At 43.3% G+C, this 21591-nt stretch overlaps 1 protein-coding gene across 2 annotated transcripts in view; it reads right to left on the bottom strand.

Moving 5' to 3' along the window:
• Positions 1-21591, bottom strand: part of Rcd-1 (Required for cell differentiation 1) — a 30846-nt gene that overhangs the window by 6931 nt on the left and 2324 nt on the right. For both annotated transcript variants that reach the window (XM_050188380.3, XM_050188381.3), the window contains 4 exons: positions 18727-18847; positions 16310-16397; positions 12353-12459; positions 385-480 (listed from right to left, as the gene is read on the bottom strand). In XM_050188380.3, the coding sequence (XP_050044337.1) occupies positions 385-480; positions 12353-12459; positions 16310-16397; positions 18727-18847 (412 nt within the window). The remainder of the gene's footprint in view (positions 1-384; positions 481-12352; positions 12460-16309; positions 16398-18726; positions 18848-21591) is intronic.

The following is a 21591-nucleotide window of genomic DNA, read 5'->3' as shown; positions in this document are numbered from 1 at the left end:
AGAAGCCCTATGAAGGCTTGTTTGGAGCAAGGTACACGGCGGGTAGCAATACGCAAGCTCAGCATGAATGAGGGTACTACTATGATTGGACAGTGCCCTTTCTTCATGTACAAGCTAACAGGGCGAATGATGTTCTTTGCTAATTCGGCTTTTCAGCTCTGAAATTTCTTCGCAATATCTCCCAACGGCTTCGCCGTTTCCTTGGATTATCTCGTTTCGTCACTGCAATGCATTTATTACCCTGTGCACCGTGTGTGGCATTTGCCATACTCAGCCATGCTGCAGTGACAACATATGCTTGGCTAGATAACTTCACTTTAATTTTACAATTCAAGCTGCCTCGGACTTCAAAGGGATTCTGTGAACATGTATCGGAAGCCTTACCGTCTTGGAGAGCTCACTGCCAGACTCCATGATCCGCAGGCAGAGCGGAATAATCTCTGTCGACAGGAGGAAGTTGATCACCTCTTGCTCATCAGTCTGATCAGAAAAAGCACAAGCAATTGCATGAGAAAATTCAGGACAAACAATCACTTTTGACCACTTTGCACCAAATCCAAACAAGAACAGAGCAACACATATGGTTTCACTTCCCCAAACTGAGGCTTCAACAGCAGCAAGTAACCATAAGTGGCAGAGAGTCCAGAGAGTCACCGCAAAGGCTGGAAAACAGCACAAGCTGCCAACGTATCGAGACTTCAAAACATGCCAAGGAGCATGAAATGGTGAAAACAAAAGTCAGCACTACTCAACATTTCTTGTAATGGTAAACATCATCACTCTTAACACTTACTGCTGAGTGAAGGCTTTCCAACTACTCTTCCTGCTTGTCCTGCACTAACCACAATGTAATCGCAGCTGCTGGTTTGCTGAATCCTTGTCCTCCTCACAAAAATTCTAGATGTTTACCATCCCTCAACTTCACCTCAATTTCAACACTCTTTTTCAACTGAGATGGTTATTTTGCTTAAACAATGCTTGTCGGCAATTATTGAAATGACTAGTTTTAGAAATACCCCTACACTCTTGAGCCATTGAGCGCCGGACTGCAAAACTATAGCTCACGAATCACCGCGGGGCTTTTGTGAAAAGCAGCAACTAGTTTTGTCAAGGGAAGAGAGAGTTTAATGGAAGCTGAAGATGGACAGCTCTGCCACATGCAGGGCCTGCTGTTTCAGATGGAGCCGAGTTGAAGCAAAATGCCGCACAATGGTGCAGCTACAAACACAGCTGCAAGTGTCCAGCTTTGAACACTCCATGATGGAGCCACAGACTGCCAGTTCTTGCTGGAGGCATAAAACATCTTGTGCCGCCATGTAAACTTAAATGCTGCCTTCTAGTGTTTTGCTGCCATTACATTTTTATTGCCATTTTCTGAAAGGACAAAAGTGGCAAGAAAGACTTTACTGAAACTTCACCCAAGTTTCTTGCAAGACTAACTCAATTAAAGCATTTGGACTCTCATACTATGCCTTATCATTCTACCTTTCCTTTCCTTTTTTCACCAGGTAACACTCTAGCTATTTCCGAGCGCAGTGCACTACAATGCTGGACACTTGCAAGCATCTGGTATATCAGAGAACAGCATGGAAGAGCAAAACAGTTTCCTAAAAGCTTTTTCTTCAACTAGAGTTCACAATTAACGTCATGACACATGCAACAGCAGGTCTTTCGATTACACCAAACAATTCAAGTGACCATAAAACTAATTAAATCTGCCTTTGCTTGTTTTAATTTTTTTTTCTTTTTCCCATGATACTTGAACTGGAGAACTCTCACGCTCTCAAACTTTAATTGACTGTTCCACAGAAAGGAATAAGCACAAGGTAGGTGCGAATTGCCTTTCAAAGACATGCATGAAACGGACCCCTTTTATTCATTTAAAAAGTGAAGAAAAGAAAAAGAAACGTAGCTACAATAAATACAGTGGCACAAAAAAAAACAATTTTTTTTTTTAATTAAACACAGAAGAAGAGGTTGATGTTTCAAATGCCATAAGAGCTGGCAGTCTGTGTTCCAAATACCGGGCGCTCGGAACGGATGTCTGTCAGGTGTGTGGTAGCATTGTTGCACATGAACATAATTAGCCTGTGCAGCATAGCTAGTGGATTGGGCACCTCGTCTCCCTTATACATGAGCCTGTACTGTTGGAAGCCACTCTCTTCATCGTTGGTGGTCAAGTCGTAGCCAGTCAACTGCAAAGTACCTGGCACTTCAGTTGCAGTCGCTGCGAGCCGGTATATATTTTCACACGCTCTACACAACACTAAGACACTGTGTTCATACCTGCAGTTGACAAAAAAAAAAAAACGCATCTGGAGAAGAAAGTTAACAAACACGCCAAAGCCAATATTGCTTTATGGGTTCTGGAAGTACGAGTCTTTGCATCATCTATTCACCCTGCAGTACGAAACTTCAGGACTTGTGTCTAGAGGAGTTACAGAAGCATCACTCTCCCTGCCCCTGTGGGCCTCATCCACTGCCTTGCTTAGCAGCCTATGTCAGTAAGACTTACAACATGAAGCCCTATCACTTCTCCATAACAGAAGCAGGCAAACTTATCAACCACATGTGTACTTTCTACTGCAGAAGCACCATGTCTGGTAGGGATATTTTTATTTGCTCCACCATAATCCAACACTTCACTTATCTAGAAGTGAAAGTTGCAGAAAATACAGTACGGTATTTGTTTAGTCAAATTTGCTTCAGTTTATAACAGACGCAAAAATGTTTCACTTGTAATGCCCACTTTTCTACAAACATCTCGCGAGAAGTAATGCGATAAGTGCTCTGCATGCAGGGTAAGCCCAATGGCAACTGTATATCTTTATTTGTCAATTTTTCGTGTTATCCAATATTTTTAACAAGAAATATGTGGATTGATCACATAAAAAAGATCGTTCTCTTTTTCTTCTCTTTTTTAAATAAAGCAAGCGAGCCAAAAGTTCATAATTATTATACTCGCAGTATGTTTCATAGATTGCAGGTAACGCTGCAGTAGCTATGCAACTGGTGCAGTCTTTGAAATCTCACTCCACGTTTTGCAAATAAGTTCTTGATCTACAACGTTTGCTACAAGATAACCACTGAAAATACTACCATTGCAACTTCTGAGTGTCACTTTACGTCATATAACATATTAGTGCAGTTGCACATAAATAAGGCGCAGTGGGGGGGGTGTGAGGGACTTTGTCTCTTTGAAACAGAAAAACAAATATTACAAAAATCCATGTCAGGAAGCGGAATATAATGCGAGACCAAGGCTGAAAATATCGAAAGAAACTCGTTATATTCATGCAAATATGGTACTTCTGCATTTTTGCACATCCAGTAGGCAACTCACAATATACGTCTTGGTCGCAAGTGCAAGTGATGCACTGTGGCGACAGTCGCAGAAATGCCACCCTGCTGGTTTGGTGTCGGATAGAACGTCAACGCCTTACAAGTACGTCACATATTGCGACGTAGAAGTAAGAGACTTAATTTGACATAGAATTACGTGGCACACACCTATTTTCTTCTTTTAATATGCGACACTCAATTTTATGTTTAATTTTTTTGGTTGCAGATGCATGTAGCAGCAGAGGTCTAGTCTTCACAGTGTTGCCTGCTATGTACAAAAGAGTATAGGGTTCAGCATTTTGTGGTTTAAGTACAACAAACAGGAACTTCATAATATTCTTGCACGAATTTGGTTTTAAGCGAAAATGGTAAATGAGCGCAAGTTTACTCCATGCAAGAAGTTCCACGAGGTCAAGTTCATGCCTGTGCCTGTAGCCCAAGCACTTTCTACAGAATTTTTTTTTTATTTGCGCACGTTTCACCTGTTGCTGCAACACACACATGTAGTGGGGAGGGAAGGGGATACGCAGAGGCGCATCGGGGCAGCCATGGCGTGGGTCCTTGCTTGTAGTCTGTGTTGCAGCCTCTGTGGGCATCAGCAAACTGGGCAAGCTTGCTGATGGCAATGCAGAATCTTATCTACCTGGCCACTTCTTTCTATATTATTCTTTGGTGCTTTGTGCCTGCAGCATAATGTTACAAATGATGACCCATTTCATTTGTGCTCGAATATCAAGTTCACTCTAATTCCTGCATAGTCACATATGGCATTCTGTCCTTGCTAAGCTGCTGCTCAATATCTTTGCTATTCTGTGCATTGAATGTAACAACTAGTTTGACGATGAAATGTGCTGTACGACTGCAGATCCTCATTAACAAAACTGGTGAACCATATAGTGTATTCAGAAACAAATATCAGGCAACCTCAAAGTAAAAATAATCCACCGAAATTCAAGCCAGTGGATGTTTATGTAATGAATTATATTCGTGGGGAAAAAAGTGAATTTTCAGGTGGAAATAAAAACTAAGAAGTATACGTACCCACAAATGCAGAACCATAATTATAATGTATGCACCAAGCCTTGAAAAGTTGCACTACAGCCGACCATTATATGTATACAGCAAAAGGGCGACCCTCTTTTCCTATTTTATTCTGAACAAAAGAGGCTACAAGCCACTGTTGACACTGCTCACTGAAGTAATTACCACAATTTGGTAGAGTCTATAAGTCCGTTTCATGAATCGCTGACATAATGTGTTGTGTTGGGGCCAACACACCTTCCCAAGAGCATGTCCAACTTCCACAAGTCCTGGCCTAAATTCCATATTTAATTCAATATTGCCTCCATTTCGAAGACATGCAAGAGGGAACCCTTAAAAATGCCACACTGCAGCTTCAAACGAGCAAAATCGAGTAAACGAGTAATTTCTTTAGTTCTTTTGTGCTTATTTATCACTTGTCCGAGCACCATAAATATATGGTGCTGTGCTCCAGTGTGATGACCGCAAGCACTTGCTGTCATAACACCGGAGTAATGAGGAGCACTGGGAGCATTTGCGCTTGCCCAAAGAAAAGTACTTTATGCTGTCTCCTGCTTCAACATTTCAGCTACGCTGCATCTCCAGAACTCAGCAGATCTTGTGACAACCAACAATAGGTGTGCACTGAAGCTGCCAGCTTCCTCAGCTCACCCCACATGCGCTCGTTCATCTCCAGAATTTACAGTGCAGAAAGACAGCATGCATCAAGGTATGTCAGCTGGCTGTTGTCCTAGCACCCGCAGGCGAACATTGACCCAAAACGCATTACACTGACCAAGCCAAGGTTACTGGCCAAGCGGGCTGTGCATGCCGACAGTCTGCACTGGCAGCCCACACTCACTGCCTATGCACTTTCTTTTCAGGTTGTGGTCCAAGACCTTGAGTGCATTCAGCTTCTTGAGAGAAAGAAGCTGTCCTCGCAGCTGTCAAACAGACCAATGCACGTGTTGCAAGTGCAATGAATTAGTGAGCAGTTCGTGTGCCCGCGCAATTTTTGGCTGAGCACGATGCATGAGGGTAGCATACAGCTTATCCAGCCAATGCAACCTGTTGAATGCATGCAGTACACTTCTAACGCCACTATGCCTATCTGTCAAGCAGATAAACCAATGTGCTTATCGCGATAGGGTTGGCGGCAATAGCTGTGAATACGGCAGACTTGTATGTAATGAGTTACATGTAACTGATTACTTATACAGTTAAACCTGGATATAAAGAACCTCTGTAACGAATTCCTGGATTTAACGAAGTTTTTGAATTCCCCAACGCTGCCCCCATTGAAGACCATATATTTTCGACCTCGATGTAACGAATGCGTTGCGGCAGTTAACCTTGATGTAACGAACTCGCAAAGCTGATCAGTCATTACTTTTTGCACTTTTAACGAAAATTCGCCCAAAGAAATGCACTAGGTTAGTGAATATTAATACTGTAAGGAGCCAGCAGCTACGCGAACGCCCGAAATCGCCGCGACCGAGCAAAGTTAGCGATGAGGATGATGATTGTGGCGGCTAGTGCCGTTCCATGCCTAACGTGGCAGCATTTTCAGGCTTTGCTTGTCTAGCATGACACCAGGTAGCATTTGCAGCAGCAGTCGATTTATTTTGCAGAATGTTTTTTTGTATGGATTTGACAAGCATTCTTATTTTGCGATTTTCATTTGTTTCAATGGCTTAGACACACTTCTGTGCAAGAATTCACTTTAAAAGCAACGCTGATGGCCGGTTCTTTAATTGCCAGGGTGGGGAAAGGGGGAGGGGGGAGGGACGAACAACAATGCGTTGCATTCGCCATTTTGCGTGTTGTTCTGTGTCTGCACGTGTGCGTGTGTCAACTGTGCTCTGGTGCTGGTTCGTCCGACTTGTTTTGGAAGTGCTAGGCATGCCTGTCGGCGTGTAGTCGTGTGTCTTCGCTTGTAACTGCGTCGTCGGTTGGTCGTGACGAGTTCTACTGCCAGAAAACGAAAAGTTCTGTCTTTTGAAGACAAACTCGCAATTTAAATGCAGCCTCCACGGGTGAGAAGAAGGACATGGCCACCCATTTCAGCCTTCCAGCGAGCACCCTATCAACGATTTTGAGTGCGGAACACAGCATCAGAAACACAGTGGAGTCGGGAACAAACTCGAAGAAAAAAAGACTGAGGTTGTCCCCATACATTGATGTGGACAAGGCAGTGTTCACATGGTTTTTACACGCGAGCCAGAAATGTGTCCGTAAGTGGTGCGATTTTACAACAGAAGGCAGAGGATTTTGCGTGTACCTTGGGCCATGACGATCTCAAGGCCAGCAACGGGTGGCTGCAGGGATTCAGGAGCCGGCACGGCGTCGTCGGAAGAGTAATCGGCAGCGAATCTGCCTCCACAGACAGCGATGCTGCTGCTTCGTGGGTGGCTGACAAGCTGCCTGGAATTCTGAGTCGCTTCGAGGCGGCCGAGATCTACAATACCGACGAGACAGCTCTATCTTATCAAATGCTTCCGGGTTACAGGCTAGCATTAAAAGGCGATGACTGCCGCGGCGAAAAGCAGAGCAAGCTCCGCATAACAATTATGCTGCACACCAACCTCGACGGCACAGACAAGCGAGTCTCGCTAGTTGTCGGCAAAAGTGCCTGTCCCAGGTGTTTTAAGGGAACAAAGCGTATGCCCGTGCAGTATGTGGCGAAATCCAAACCATGGATGACTCGGCCAATATTGTCCGAGAGGTTAAAGGAATTTAACCAGGACGTCAAGCAGCAAGGCTGTCAAGTTTGCCTACTGCTGGACAATTGCTCGGCGCACCACTGCATTACTTCCCAGCCAACTGCACGTCCCTAATACTACAACCCCTGAACAAAGGGGTCATAACAGTTTTAAATGCTGTTACCGGCACCAACTAATCCTGAGGATACTTCTTGACATCCGTCTGGAACAGGAGATGATTGACATTTATCAAACAGTCGAGATGCTTGCTGCCTCCTGGCAAGAGGTCAGGGTAGAAGTTATTGTGAATTGCATTTTAAAGGCCGGAATAGCCAAAAACGCACAGGCTGGTGCCGACGAGGAGGAGGAGGAAGACCTTTCCATTCCGTCTGATGTGGCCGAAGCATGGAACGAACTACGAACTAACGGTGCTGTACCCGACGACGTTGAATTGAGCAACTTTTTGTTTGCCGACAACGCCGCCGTGGCTACAGAAGAAATGACTGATGCAGCAGTAGCTGAAAGCGTGGAAAATCCCGATGGCAGTGATGATGGTGCCTGCGAAGCGGATCCGTGTGACATGCCTACCGCAAAGGAGATGATGAACGCAATGGAGGTTTTGCGCCGTTTCGTCGGCTCGCGCGACGATCAAGGAGCTTTACACGGTTTAGCTTGTTTGGAGCGGCGTGTTGTGCCTTCACTTGTGCAGAAGAAGCAAGCGGAAATTACGCAGTTTTCCGCTGTAAAATCAATGCTTGAAGGGCGAGTTCACCTTCACGGATATCTTGAGACATTTGGTTTCGTTTCTGCATCATTCGTACGAGCCTTCACGAAACCTGCATGTAATGAAAACCTGCATATAACAAAAAATTGCGAGCTTTTGTCAACTTCGTTAGATGCAGGTTTAACTGTAATCACATATTTTGTAGTTTAGTAAATTACTTTGAAATGTTTGTAATTCAATTACTTTAGGTAACCAATTATTGTATTGATTTGCATAATGATCGCACTCGTGTAATGATCGCACCCTGAACTTGCCACAGCAATATGTCGTGTGTCACACTTACCATGATCGCACTTACCATCTGTCGAATGCTGACGAATGCTACGCAAACGACTTTTCAAGACATACCAAGCAGTCTGCACGCACCAAACATTCTTAAGCAGATGCCCCATTTCATTCCTTTCGTCACTTTCCACACTTCCATGAAAAAAGAAAAGCTACAACCAAACTTGCCTTGGCTTTATTATTTGTATGCTTTATAATGGTTGTGGTCAACAACAACAACAACAAAAAAGGTGCCTTTCAATTCCTCTTGTCTGCACTCATGGGCACACAGCAAATCACGAGCGGCAACGATAGTAGCCGCGTTCGCACCGATATGCTAGAAGTGTACCCTATTCATACGCTGACGCTTGTAACACAGCTAAGATATTCGCCCACCCTTAGCGGAAACGTGCTGCATTAGGATAGTAGTGAAGACAAATGCCGCAGTTCTCGCAGCATGGCCGCCACATGTTTCTATGTCACTGGCAGCTAAGCATGCCCATCTCCGTTTCTTTCCCCTCAAAGTGGACATGGCTAAGTTATTACCACAGAATTGCCGATATTAACTATATTATTCATTACTGATACGGAAGAAACTGCTTCAATGCACATAATGTACTCACGAGAGGAAAGAAAATCGCGTTCAGCTTGCTCTGCCACCCGCCATTTTTGTTTTTGCATCCCGCATACAGCGGCATCTGCCTGTTTGTTGACATGTCAATCCACAGCAAATGCGGCAAGAAAAGAATTTTTTCTTCTAGCGGAAAATTTAACCCGAGTAATGATTGCACCCCTGAATTTGCGTCAATTTCTTTGACAAGACAGTGCGATCATTATGCGAGTAAATACGGTATATGTAACCAGTTAGTACTTTATTGACGAGAGAAGGTGCAACAGGCTACACAGCTTTGAGAAATTGCATTTGATGTGAACTACAGAGAGCATGAGATTTTGCCATGCAGTAGCCTTGCGGATGCGTATGTTCTTGTGAACGCGTATCTTAGCACTCCACCAGCTACTGGCTACTTGCGTCGCAATGGAACAAAAACAAAAAACGAAAAGAAACAAACTATTTTGGACTGAAACGAAAACATAACAGAAACGTACTTCATTATTTGTGTCAGAGTGAAACCGCAATATTTTTTAGTGGTTTTTGGTTCAAGGGGAAAGTCAGCACTCCGAAACAACTGGTGTCAGGCAACGTCAGCATTAGCACACACTTCAGCATTAGCGCGTATCTCGGGTAGGGATAGTGCGAGTGATAGCCAGTCGAGCATTTCACTAATCTAAGCCTGCTGCTCAGTGCACTAGCAGGTTGGCACTGTAGCAAAACCCAGGGCTTGCGCGCTGAACAGCAAATTTTTTTTGTTTCCTACGGGTACAATGCTTTGTTGATAAAGCTTTATTGTTCGTGTAAGTTCGTTTTATCGGAACAGCGGTATCGAATTTTGGCGAGTACACTCGATGGACATGCTGCTTCCGAGACCATGCTCAGTGCTTTGACTCAAGGCACTGAGCATCTGAGGATTCACAATTCATCTATTGAGAAATATAAATACTAGTACTGTGTTCTTATCGCTACTTTGGTTTGAAAATTTTTGCATGCAAACAAAAAACTTATGAGCCGTTACAGATTTTGTCTTTTTCTTCCCCCCCCCCTTCCATAGCAGAACCGCAACAAAACTTGTTCCAGTGTAAAGAAACTACAAGTGGAATGAAAACCATTTCGTTCCAACACCCTGCTTGCTGGTACGTCTAGATAGCAGCAGCCATTTCGGACGTTAAGGCCAAGAAATTGCATACGGACAACTTTTTCAGCTTTTCATTGACCCAACTTAGAGTGCCTTCTCAAAGTCTTACAACAATGATGTGCTGCGCTTCATAAAGGACCCAGATACTGAGTAACGACAATCTTGAGCACAAGAGGTCTGTACATTACAACAGTGTCCTAACTCCCCAGTGCACACACTGAGCAAGTTTTCAGTGTTGCTGCTGATGTCTTCACAACAAAAACGAGGCAAGATGACCAACAAGACTTTTGAAAAGCAAATGTTAGTGAAAGGTAACAATGTGCAAAGGCCTGCACAGGATGCACACAAAGTGCCAGGACAGCTCATTCTATTTACTGCTCTTGTGCAATGTTCAAAAGGTTTGCAGGAAAGTAACTTAGAAGTAAACGATTACTTTTTGAATGAATTGTATGGGGTTACTTATTTTCTGCAAGTTCTGGAATGCGGCATGCATGACCGACAATATTTGCTGGCACTGGAATAGGAAACAGAGTGCACACTAGTGTTTTCGCATGACACGGGCAGGCAAGTACTGCAGGGAAGTTGCGGCAGTCATAACTATTGTTCTCAATCACGCGTGCCTCGTGCCTTGCCTTGTTTACATTGGATGTAGAGGCTGGAAAACGTATTTATAGGATTGCAGTTCGGCAATGTAATGAACATTGGTGCCAAAAGATAGTGTTCACCGAGAATGTATCAACCGGTAAAAAGGAAGCTTAAGTGTATAGGGTCGTTTTGTGTGTTCTCAATTGCAAACATTGGCACCGGGAAATTGTACCAAATGGAATTTTATCCACGAGGTCCTACTGCACTGCATCAAGGTATGCAAGAGTCAGACCATGGCCAGAAGGACGTAGCATCTGCAGTGAATCACACTGCAGTTCTTTACAAGGATGCTTTGCACTTTCGGCAACACTCGTAAATGTAACCAAATTTAGTTCGTGGAAATGGAGACGGACAGAGCCGAGCATTGTGGTGAAAAGGGCCGTGGCCAGTCGAGAAATGATTAAAAAGAAAAATGTAATGTGTCTAGCTTGGCTGTTCTGACAACCGAGTTAGAGATTCACTAATGCCACCGACACACTTTATGGACATTGGTACCCTCACTATCCTGCCACTGGAACACACTTCTGCACCTGACATATCAGCTCCTATTTTACCTTACAACAGGAGTATGTGTTACGATGCACTTGGCATCAGGGTTACCAGATTTGGCTATTTCGTGCCAAAGTAGCTACTTTTTTAGGCTGTTGGTGGGAAAAAATTTGCCTTGGCTACTGGGCTACCTTACTGCCTACTTTGAAAGCTATTGTGAAAATTGAATAGAAATACGTGTAGCTCATACTATGCAGGAACTTCAGTAAATATTTAGGCCACCATACGACCACAGCACTTCAAATCTTTTCAAGCTGGTCCATCATCATTGTCAATCCAATGCGAGTGCTTTCATTTCACGCAATAGATTTCGCAGCAGCGACGTTGCAGCATGTGCCATCTTCACATAGACATTCCGCATCAAGTCTACTGCACATTGTTGCGCCACAGATTGTAGAACCTAACTGGTAGCACATTAAATGCTTCACGGGGAAGCACGATTGCTTTGGGCGGTTATTCCGCAAATAATGGTTAGAAACAGAATGACCTTGTCTCAATTCTAAGGTTAAAGTTCGGACAACTGAGGAGCTTGAAGAGCTCCAGCTTTGATATCCCTCCAGAAATTATTTCCGAAACAAACTCAAAACATCTACACCTGAACTGCAGCCGAGATTCTGATTGTGTGATAATTTCCTAGTGTGTCGTTAATATTCTAGTCATATAACATGCTCATCAAAGCGCTGTTAGGTTTAGTCATCTACATAAGCTCCATAATGTTCTTTGTATGTTCCATATTTACTAAAAGCAGCTTTAAGCGTTGGCCGGGACAATGTCTTTACAGTAACACAATAAAAGCAAATGCAACGTTTTTTACATAATGTGGCTACCTTTTTGGCTACTTTGAGGTTTCTTGGCTATTTTCCACATTTTGGACCTGGCAACCCTGCTTGTTACGCTAAGCACCACTAACAAATCCGGCGGCATATCTCACGTTGCTCGTGAGCAGATGAAACAGTGACAATGATGCATACTGTTGCTTCTGGCTTAGTTTCAGTGTGCTTTGGTTTCAGGTGGACATTAGCACTACTTTTTCATGGCTTGTGCACCATCATCGCCACATTTTTGATGCATGGCCGAGTGCATTCAAATCTGGGGCCACCAGATGCCACCAAGCAATGCATACTGGGATTGGAGCATTTACTGGGACTGGATGAGGAGTGCAACCTATCCAATGGTATTCTTAAATAGCAAGAGTTGCAATAACAACCTTCTATCGTATTAACCACATCGATGGAAGAATTCTCAGATGGCAATCCTGCACTTTCTTTTGCTCACTTACTTTAACGGGATCTTACCTTGACTAAAGCGCCAATCACACCTAGGCTTGTCAGACGTAAATATTCAAATGGCCTCGTCTTGCTGACAGTGTGGAGGAAAGGGTACAGGAACAATGGGATGTTTGCTGCGAGAAGAAACGAATTCCATCACAACATGCTAAAAAAAACCCAGAAAATGCACTCTCAAGTTCAAATATATGCAGCCAACAATTATTTTCATGACTCCAGCTTTCTAATGTGACATTGTACGCACATTTTGCATGCAATTCCACACTTTTACATTAGAACAGTCATAGCGTTCAATGCTGGTAACAATGGATGATTTAAAAATGTGCTAATGCTTTCCAGCTGTAGATTTAATTGCTGCTTCACACAGTTCATTATTTTCGATTAAGATTTAGCAGGTGCCATGTTCTGTAACATAGAATGGGCATTTCAGAGCTAAGTGGAACAGCATGCTTATGTGCAACTTCTTGATGGAAAAAAAGGGGGGGGGGTTGCAGATGGCAGTTCACAGCTTTTCAATGGGGCTGCGCGAAATTGTGAATACAATCGAATTGCCCGTTCAATCAATCGCACTGTATCTAGGTCGTCTTTGCTCAAGTAGCCAATCACTTCATTTTCAAAATCATTCAATTCATCGCTGAAGTAAGCTTTACTATTTTGTGACAAAGCCAATGGGCTAGCTGCCAGGAGTGCTATTTTTTTAAGAGCTCAGCACACACTAACTTTCTCCCCATAATAATCTTGTTCCTGTTTATATTACCCCATGCAATGTGTGCTGCTACCTGCCAGAATTATGGCGAAACACTTGGAAGAAATCAGCTCATCCAAGACGTTGCATGAAATCAAAAGTACTGACGAGTTGGCAGATTTTTTATACAAAGCATTTGTGCAAATCCAGATTGTCTACGGCACAGAAGAGGTTGAACCATAGAGTTTCTCACTATATGACCTAGAGGGAAATCTGGCGCTGCTGCGCTGTGGTATGCATGGGAATGCCGGTATATTGCGACATCGGATTGGCATCGTTCTCGGAGAGCCAGGCAAGCCCCGTTCCGTCTGTCGCAATGATCCATTTTCTACTAAAACAGCACGTAAAAAGCTGTTTTAGCTTTATTATTACACAAAAACATGTTTTGTTGAACTATGAAAACTTGTTATTGCATGTACAATTATACGATACGTAAAAAGTACCAGCGGGCTGCTAAAGTTGGAGGACAGACGACAAGATTCGCGCTCGCTTTGAAACAGTTGGCGCCTGTTCTTGCTTTTCTTCACTTGGTCATGCATTGTAGGTGAGTAAAGATGTAATATGCATGAATGGAAACATTTTATGAAGATTTTACTTTAAGGGCGCGTTATTTGTGCAGCCATATCCACGTTTTAGACGAACCTTCTTACAACACCAGCCAACACAAGCCTCGCAGACACATACACCGTCATTTCCATGACGGCATGGCGCCCCTTAAACTCCCATAGACGGTGGCGCCAGATTTCCCTCTAGGTGTTATAGTGAGAATCTCTATGGGTTGAACATACCAGCTTATTAACTACTAGATGAACTGGCAAACAAAGCACTCGTCTCTTAGGTCACTGTACCCACATGAGGCACCTCTTCAACAATTAAATCATCATCTTACCACTATGGGACAGCAAAGAAAAGGGATGCATTGCTCTTTTCATTGTTTTCACTGCAAACACGCAAACTTTGAAAACTCTATGCAACCATGGTTTACTAGTGTACCTTAAAAGGTCACTACTGCCTCAGGGAGCAAGAAAAGTGGATCTCTGCTCCGATATAGTGTTGAATTTGAAAACAATGCGATAAATATACGGAAGTGAACTAGAGTATGATAGCACTGCCCAGTTTTATGGTTTCCAAAAACAAAGTGAAATGGTGCAACAGGTGGCTTTCCTCCAGGAACTTCATTCTCCAGATGCTACGCTGTTTGTGCAGAACATGAAAGCACCGTAGTGTAACAGCAGACTTCCATTAATCCAGCCTGCACCTATACATTATGATCCTACACTTTTGTTATTTCAATCCTAAAATTGGCCCTATTCAAGCCTGGCTGGTCCACATGCACACACCTGCACCCAATGCTGACACCAGTGGCGACTAATGGCATCAGCATCCGTCTTGGTCACACGTCGTTTCCCACCAAAACACCATTTTTCAGACTGCTCTAGGATGACGGTAGCTCATAATTATTACAATAGTTACGGTAGTACTTGAAACCTTAAATTTGAACTTTATTCTAATACACACTTCATTTTCAAAGAAAATCCATCCGGAAACTGCTTGGGCATGCAATCCAATATGAAACCAAAGCCATCTTTGCAACGACCCACTGTCAGAGCCAGTCTAACAGCATCGCTATTGCCATCACAAGATGGCGACAAAAGTTCACATATATCATGGCAACTATGAAGTGCTGCTTTCAGTTTGATTACGAAAGCTAATTAAAATTCCACTCAAACTCAGTTATCTTGCATATTAAGGTAGCAGCAACAAGCCACATCACGCGTTCTTGGCATTCTGGAGAACTGCACGAGTCAGGGAATGAATTAGTGAAGTGGTTAGTTAGCCTAGGCATGGTTGTAGTGATTGTAGTGGAATCATTCAATAAATGCAGAATATCAAATGCGCCAGGGATCGTACAGAGAATGAGATGTTTTTAATAGTGATTGATAAAGTGCTAGTCCAAGAGTGATAATGATGGACCCTAAAGAGACCCTCGTCTCTATTCTATTGCCCCCGTTGGAGGCATCCCAAGTTTTTCATGTTAAAAAATTGGGTGCATGTTCTTTTTATACTTGGTTTAGGAGCTCTAATGTAATTTGTATGTTGCTTTTCTACTTTGAACCCATAAAATGTGGGTGTGCAGTCGATTTGCAGACATGTTTGAATTGTCACAAGTGTACTGTCAAATAAATAGGCAGTATATGTCAATGTTCTTGTCCATCTCTTTTTCAACATGCCAGATAGTTCGACCACTTTCCTCGCTCCTGTCAGGGCCAAATTAACCGAAGTTAACTGTACTTCTTTGTGAGCATCGCGCACAAGTTCTCTTGGTGACGACAAATTGGATCGATCGCAAGAAGGTTGCATTAGCCCATGAGTGCTTCACTTCATGAAGCGGGAAGTTTTCTCTTCACTGGAGGCACCGCATTTGTATAAGCAGGCACACCTTTAATGCTTCGTAATCGGACTGCAGTGGAATGACTACCCATTATGACAAAAAGGCACCAGGAGAGACAGGCCTTGTGAACCACTGCAGTCCGCGTACACGGTGCAAGAAACCCGAAGCTACTATTGACAGGAGGCAAATCACATTAGGGACTAGGTCTGCGAGCAGAACGAATGAATGGTTGGCAGTAACCACAGCCAGCTACAGTGATGACAATGCCTGCACTTTGGGTGCTCAATGCTTATTGATCACTGCCCAGTAAAAGCATGGTGAATGCCTTTGAGAAGCGTTGCATCACAAACGCATTTACCATACCCCATGATAATGTGCTGCGGTACATGAAAAGTAACAAGCAGCTGTTCTTGGACGAGAAATCTGACAGTTCAAACAAGTTGCGCCTGCCGTTTTCCTCCGACAGCAAGTAAGCAAACTGACTAAATAAGATGCGTTTCGTAGTTAACTCATTTGCAAAATATTTTTCCGTCATTTCTTTACCTCAGGAGAAAGGCAAAGCTTCATAATTATGTTCGACATACAAAAGTTAAAATGGTCCTGTTCAATATTACTAAGTTTTGTTTCATATTACATAGCTCTTTCCTGGACCAGCGAAACACCAAACTGGTGAAACAATATTTTGCATCAAGAACTTCATTTTGTCAGGCTGAGCAATGTCAGCCAATTCTAACGTACTACTGCCATCTGCAGCACAGGCTGCCAGCATTTAACCAGTACCTAAGTTACAAGAAGTCCACACCCAAGCACCAGCCTACACATTCCTTACCTGCAAGGAAGTAGGTGCGAGTATCTGGGTGTGAAGCCACACATTGCAACAGTGCCAGTGCATTGCAAACCCTATTGGATTGGTGGGCCTGCACGAAAGCATGAGAGAGAGAGCGCCAGTGGGAATAAGTCTTACAAGGAAAATTCCCATTATGCAGCTTGAACCAACAACAACAAAAAACATTAAAGCTTACAAACTAGAGCTGTGCAATTGATTGATCAACCTCCCAATCAATCAATGCATCAATCACCCCAAATTATTTACCAAAAGTAAGCAGTTGTGCTCACATGAGCAAAATAAGACAAGCGTCTTTACACTTGATTTTTTTTATCTTTCTTTTTTTTTTTTTTTTCTATGTTTGAAGGCACTGCCTATGGGTCATTATTAAGGACAGAGGCTGCCTATGTGCAGTGCACTTCCAGCCCGCAAAGGGGGGAAAATCCCAAGACCATGAGAGCAACTTCCCGAGCGTAGCCAAGGAACACACAACGCAGCTGGTCTGACTTAATAAGCAAAGGGAACCCTCCACTACTACAGATTTTGAAGCTTCCTTGCCCCTGCAGATATAAGTCCGAGTGAGCTTCACATGTACACTTCGGCAATGTGTTACTGGCAGGCGATTGTCCATTCAAATATAGTAAAACCTCGTTGATACCTAGTGGCTGGGGAATGTGGATCAGGTATGCATTAAGCTGGATCGCAACAAAAAAATATGTGATTTTTCCTTGCCACTGTGTCGGCCTTGCAGCGACGACGGCATCCTCAAACTAAGCAAGGCCGCAAGCCAGTTTGTCCATCAGGCCCCACCTCTCTGCGAACGCCCTTAGAACGGTCAACGCAATGTCCCAAGGCTGCCGTTGTTGACAACATGGAATTGCCAGAAGCAACGGGAGCATGAAATACATCATGGCCATCATGTTTTAACATCACTATTGGTGGCCAGCAGTCCACGAAATGTCCATAAACCACAATTTCACTCTCCAAGGTCTATATACGCAACATTTCGTGGATTCCGTGCTTGTACACATCTACAAATTAAGTAAATACTATGCACTAACCATTTGGCATGCGGTAAGCGACTATGGCTTAAGAGGTCAGCCAGTACATAAGTCCAATGGCGGCAGGGTGGGGGATTCATTAAGACTTTATGTAAACCAGAATTACTTAAGTGGGTACGTGTTACGGTTTGGCTGCAGAAGGTTTATGTCTTTTCTACGAAGTTTATGTGCATAAATTACCCAGTCTTGTTTATTTGTGTAGCTCACGTATGTAAATCCACATACTCTATTATTAATCACTTGTAAAGGTTTCCAATCAGGTTGAAATTCTTAGTTGACGCCCTAAGCAATGAAAAACAGTGGTGTTCACACACTTTCCCCACCCAAGCATTTTCTGCAACTAGACAAGACTGAGCACCATCACCTTGGTGGCCATACACGTCAATTTGAGAAGGCTAACAACTGGCTACATTTACAAGTTAAGGTGCAAAAACAACAATGTGAGAACAGAGAAGCATGTGACAATTTCAGTGAAAGGGTCATGCTAGAAAAATTGCAATGTGCCTCAGTTTGCCTATGTTGTAGATATTTCCACATCCCGACTTCTAAATTGATGGTGAATCAACCGATTCACACCAAGTTGCTTCTCACCTTCGCCCTATGATATTAAGAGCCCTGCCACTGGCTGTGCTCTCATGGTGCTGGACGCGAAGGAATGTAACAAGCACCATTTTTGTGATGTTGTTGCATAGTCAGCCAATAGAATGTACAGCTTTCATAAAACATTGCATCCAGGCTCAAGTTCCATCTTAATCGATTTCACACACTTCAGCAATCTTGGAAATGAAAATTTGCATTGTAGCTTGTTTGTTCATGTCTCAAATTGTGCAGACTATTTATCTAATAAACGATACATATTTACACTGTTATGTGTGCACTGCTCTCTCCAATGTCACTTGCGCAAGATGACCAATAAATAAAGAGCAGATAAAATTAAAAATATGGACTAAATATATGGATGAAGAAAAGAGAGAATTGCGATTTATAATTGACGAGAATACCATTGCGGTTTGTTACATGCTTATCAGGATTTGTTAACACTGTAATTTGATACATTCGATGAAGTGGCTATGACAACCATCAAACATGCCTCAGGCTTTTATGCTCCCCAACAAAGTTTGCTGCCGATTTGGAACCTGGGAGATCACTGCTGGACGCCTATGTAAAATGCAAAAACAACTTCTGCACCGATATCACTGGAAACGACTGTGTACGCGTTTGACAATGACGGACAAGCAAGCATCCTGCTTAAACCATGGGCAGAAAAAAGAAAAGCATAACTTGGGGAGAGCCAGCTTATTCCACATTACTCCCCAATTCTTCCCTCCGCAATGACAGAATCAAGGAACAGCTACTCACCGTGAGTGTTGGAGGGTTAATGGCGGGGTAGATGTTGATGATTTCCTGTAGAAGAGCTGCAATGGTGCCAAATGAGTTCCACAGCATCGGAGCCAGGTCGGGAACAACCTCGCGCTTCTTGCTGCGAGTACATTAAATTGCCCGTTAACCGGTGTGGTTGTTGAGCATAGGAAATTCAGCATGTAATACCGAAGAGTATTACCGAAAAGCCACAAGACTCCTGCAATAGGCTGTTATTAAGTAAAATGTTGGGGAACAGCACCGAGGATGAATGGGTCAACTTAAGTAAGCAATAGCAGTGTTAAGAAAACAGTGCACAGGAAATGCAACAGTTGTGCCATTTAAAGGGGCACTGAAACACTTTTTATGCAAGTCAAAAGATGTATTTGAAGTTAGACTATTTCAGAAATACATTGCAGCAAAAAGTACTTCCTTGCATTCAGCAGAAGTAGAGTTAAGAGCTATCAAAGAGACTGATCCCCTTTGCGGTGCTCCTGCTCCTTCTTCAATGCCTTGCAATGCGAAGGCTACGGCACAGCAGGGCATGCCCATAATACAGTTCATACTTTATTTTGGATCTTCCTAGACACTACTACTACCGATTTTTGTGCCTACATGACCCATGAAGACTACTTGGAGCATGTCGTAGTCCTCGGTGAGTGGGCACGTCACAACGTCCCGTGATGGCCGCAGAATCTTCCCTACACAGACAGATGAAGCTACATGAGCGCAATGTTCTTGTGTGCACGACAGGACTGGAGCGTGCACTCATGCTCATGTGCTCCAGTCTGGCCATGCTGACCACTCCAACCAGCTTTGACCTGCACCAGCTTGACCGAATGATAGTAGCCACATCCAAACTCTGCATATTGAAGCACCATCAGCTCAATATGAAGCGAAGTTTACCCAGGAGGCCGGGAATGAGCGTTGGGCTAGCTAGTATACGTGTGGTCCAACCTTAAGTCTTGCGTGGTGCACGGCTAACTGAGTGCTCAAGACTAACTGAAATTGGCTAGACCCAACGGCTACAGCACCGATAAGCAGTGTGGCCAAATTCGAATCCCTGTGCGGGCGACCGTGGCCGAGCGTGAGCAAACGATAGTCGGCTTCTTCCGGAAGCAATTCTTATCGAAATTCGAAACCCAGATTTTCACTTACTTAGCCTGTTTAGTAAACTGCGTCAATAAGCATACACAGTACCAGCAAGAACTGCACTGATCCAAACACCCTTCTTGACTGATGTCAGCTATCAGTCAATAGCAGCCGTCTATGAGAATCCTGCATATAAATGACACATGCAAGATGCCAACAGCTTTAAAACGCGAGAGGAGGCGGCCTTAGTTGAAAAAAATTGAGAAAAACTGGACTCCATGCTCCACTTGCGAGCTGCCCGTTCCATGCACAACAGCAAAATTTGGCCGAGATTTTCACAGCAGCGTATGCTATCCATGGACTTATTTCACCAAGCCCCAGGAGTCGTTCAGGAACCCTTTAGCAGTCTGTGCACAGTACCGTCATTTGGCATCATCAGCACCACTTCGTCCCTGTATAAAGCAGAACACTGCCCCTGCCCATCATAACAGATGTTAAGCAGGTCATATGAACAGAGCAGAAGATATTAAGAACAAACTACAAAGTTGTACACAACACATGCATAAGTGTTGTTGCATGCACACAGCTTTTTCTTATGTAATGTAACCATAGCCAGAAAAAAATAATTTTAATATACACATAGTGCAGCTGAATCCTAAAGGTACCACAAAGTAGAATATGCAATGAAGTGGCATAGCCACCTATAGTCCCATTACAGTTGAAGAGCAAAGCCTACAGCAAAAAAATTCAACTTTCATTTTTGATTACTATTTCAAATAAAAGCAAATCAATAAAAACGGCTTATTACACACTAATCTCTCGCTCTTTCCTGCGTTTAAGTCAGTAATCTTCCACAATTAAAAATGTGTTGTTACAACGTCAGTTACGTACCAACACATCCAAATATGTTTTATCGTTCAATCTCTTGAGACAAAAGTGACGTGCTAAAGTGAAGGCCCACTACACTAGTTGCTTGTGACAATGCACAGCCAAAGAATGATGTCGATATTATAGTGAACTGGGCAATTTGGGCGATGCTGTATTCCCTGAAGCACTCATTTTCCAAGTGCCTGCATTATGTAGAACGCCACTGGACAATTTATTCACAAATGCTAAAAGTAATAAAATGTTCTTTTCCTATTCATCATGATAAAGGCAGCACTAAAATTAGTCGCACATTACAAGCCGCCAGTTGAGGAAACATTGCCCAAGTCAGCTGCCACAATTGCACTTCTGTTTTGTAAATCGGAATAAATCGCCACTAAAACATGTTCGCCACTAAAACGTGTCCTCAGAGCAATATGCAATGCTATAACCAACAAACTGGAGTGAAACCCAAGACCAGATAGAATTAGCAAGTTCAGGCATGGCCATCACAGTTTTGTGTGCCCTCTACTGAAATGGTTGCTTCACAACAGATCCTGTGCTCTATAAAACCAAAGAGAGAGTCCAAGGTTGGAATGGAACACACATGGCAGGCAGTATGTACATGGGACAAACCACATAGCAATAAAACAGGCTCTCAGCTGATGCGTTTGTCTTGTTTACTGAAAGCCTTGCTGCACCACGCTTCAATGGTAGAGCACATTCCATTACAACATAGGTAGCAGTTTTTTAGTGGGGCCCTGACAACACATTTTTTAGCTTGAATTATGCGTTGTACGTTAAACTGTACACAACCCACAGCAAGCTGGCAAAATTTGAGTGCATTCAATGTAGCAGAAAATTTGTGTCCGATCTTTTTTTACATCACAGTTGAGTGCTGGCAACACT

The sequence above is a fragment of the Dermacentor andersoni genome, chromosome 2 (genome assembly GCF_023375885.2).
Source record: "Dermacentor andersoni chromosome 2, qqDerAnde1_hic_scaffold, whole genome shotgun sequence".
Taxonomy (NCBI): Eukaryota; Metazoa; Arthropoda; class Arachnida; order Ixodida; family Ixodidae; genus Dermacentor; species Dermacentor andersoni.
This window is presented reverse-complemented; position numbering and strand designations above follow the sequence as displayed.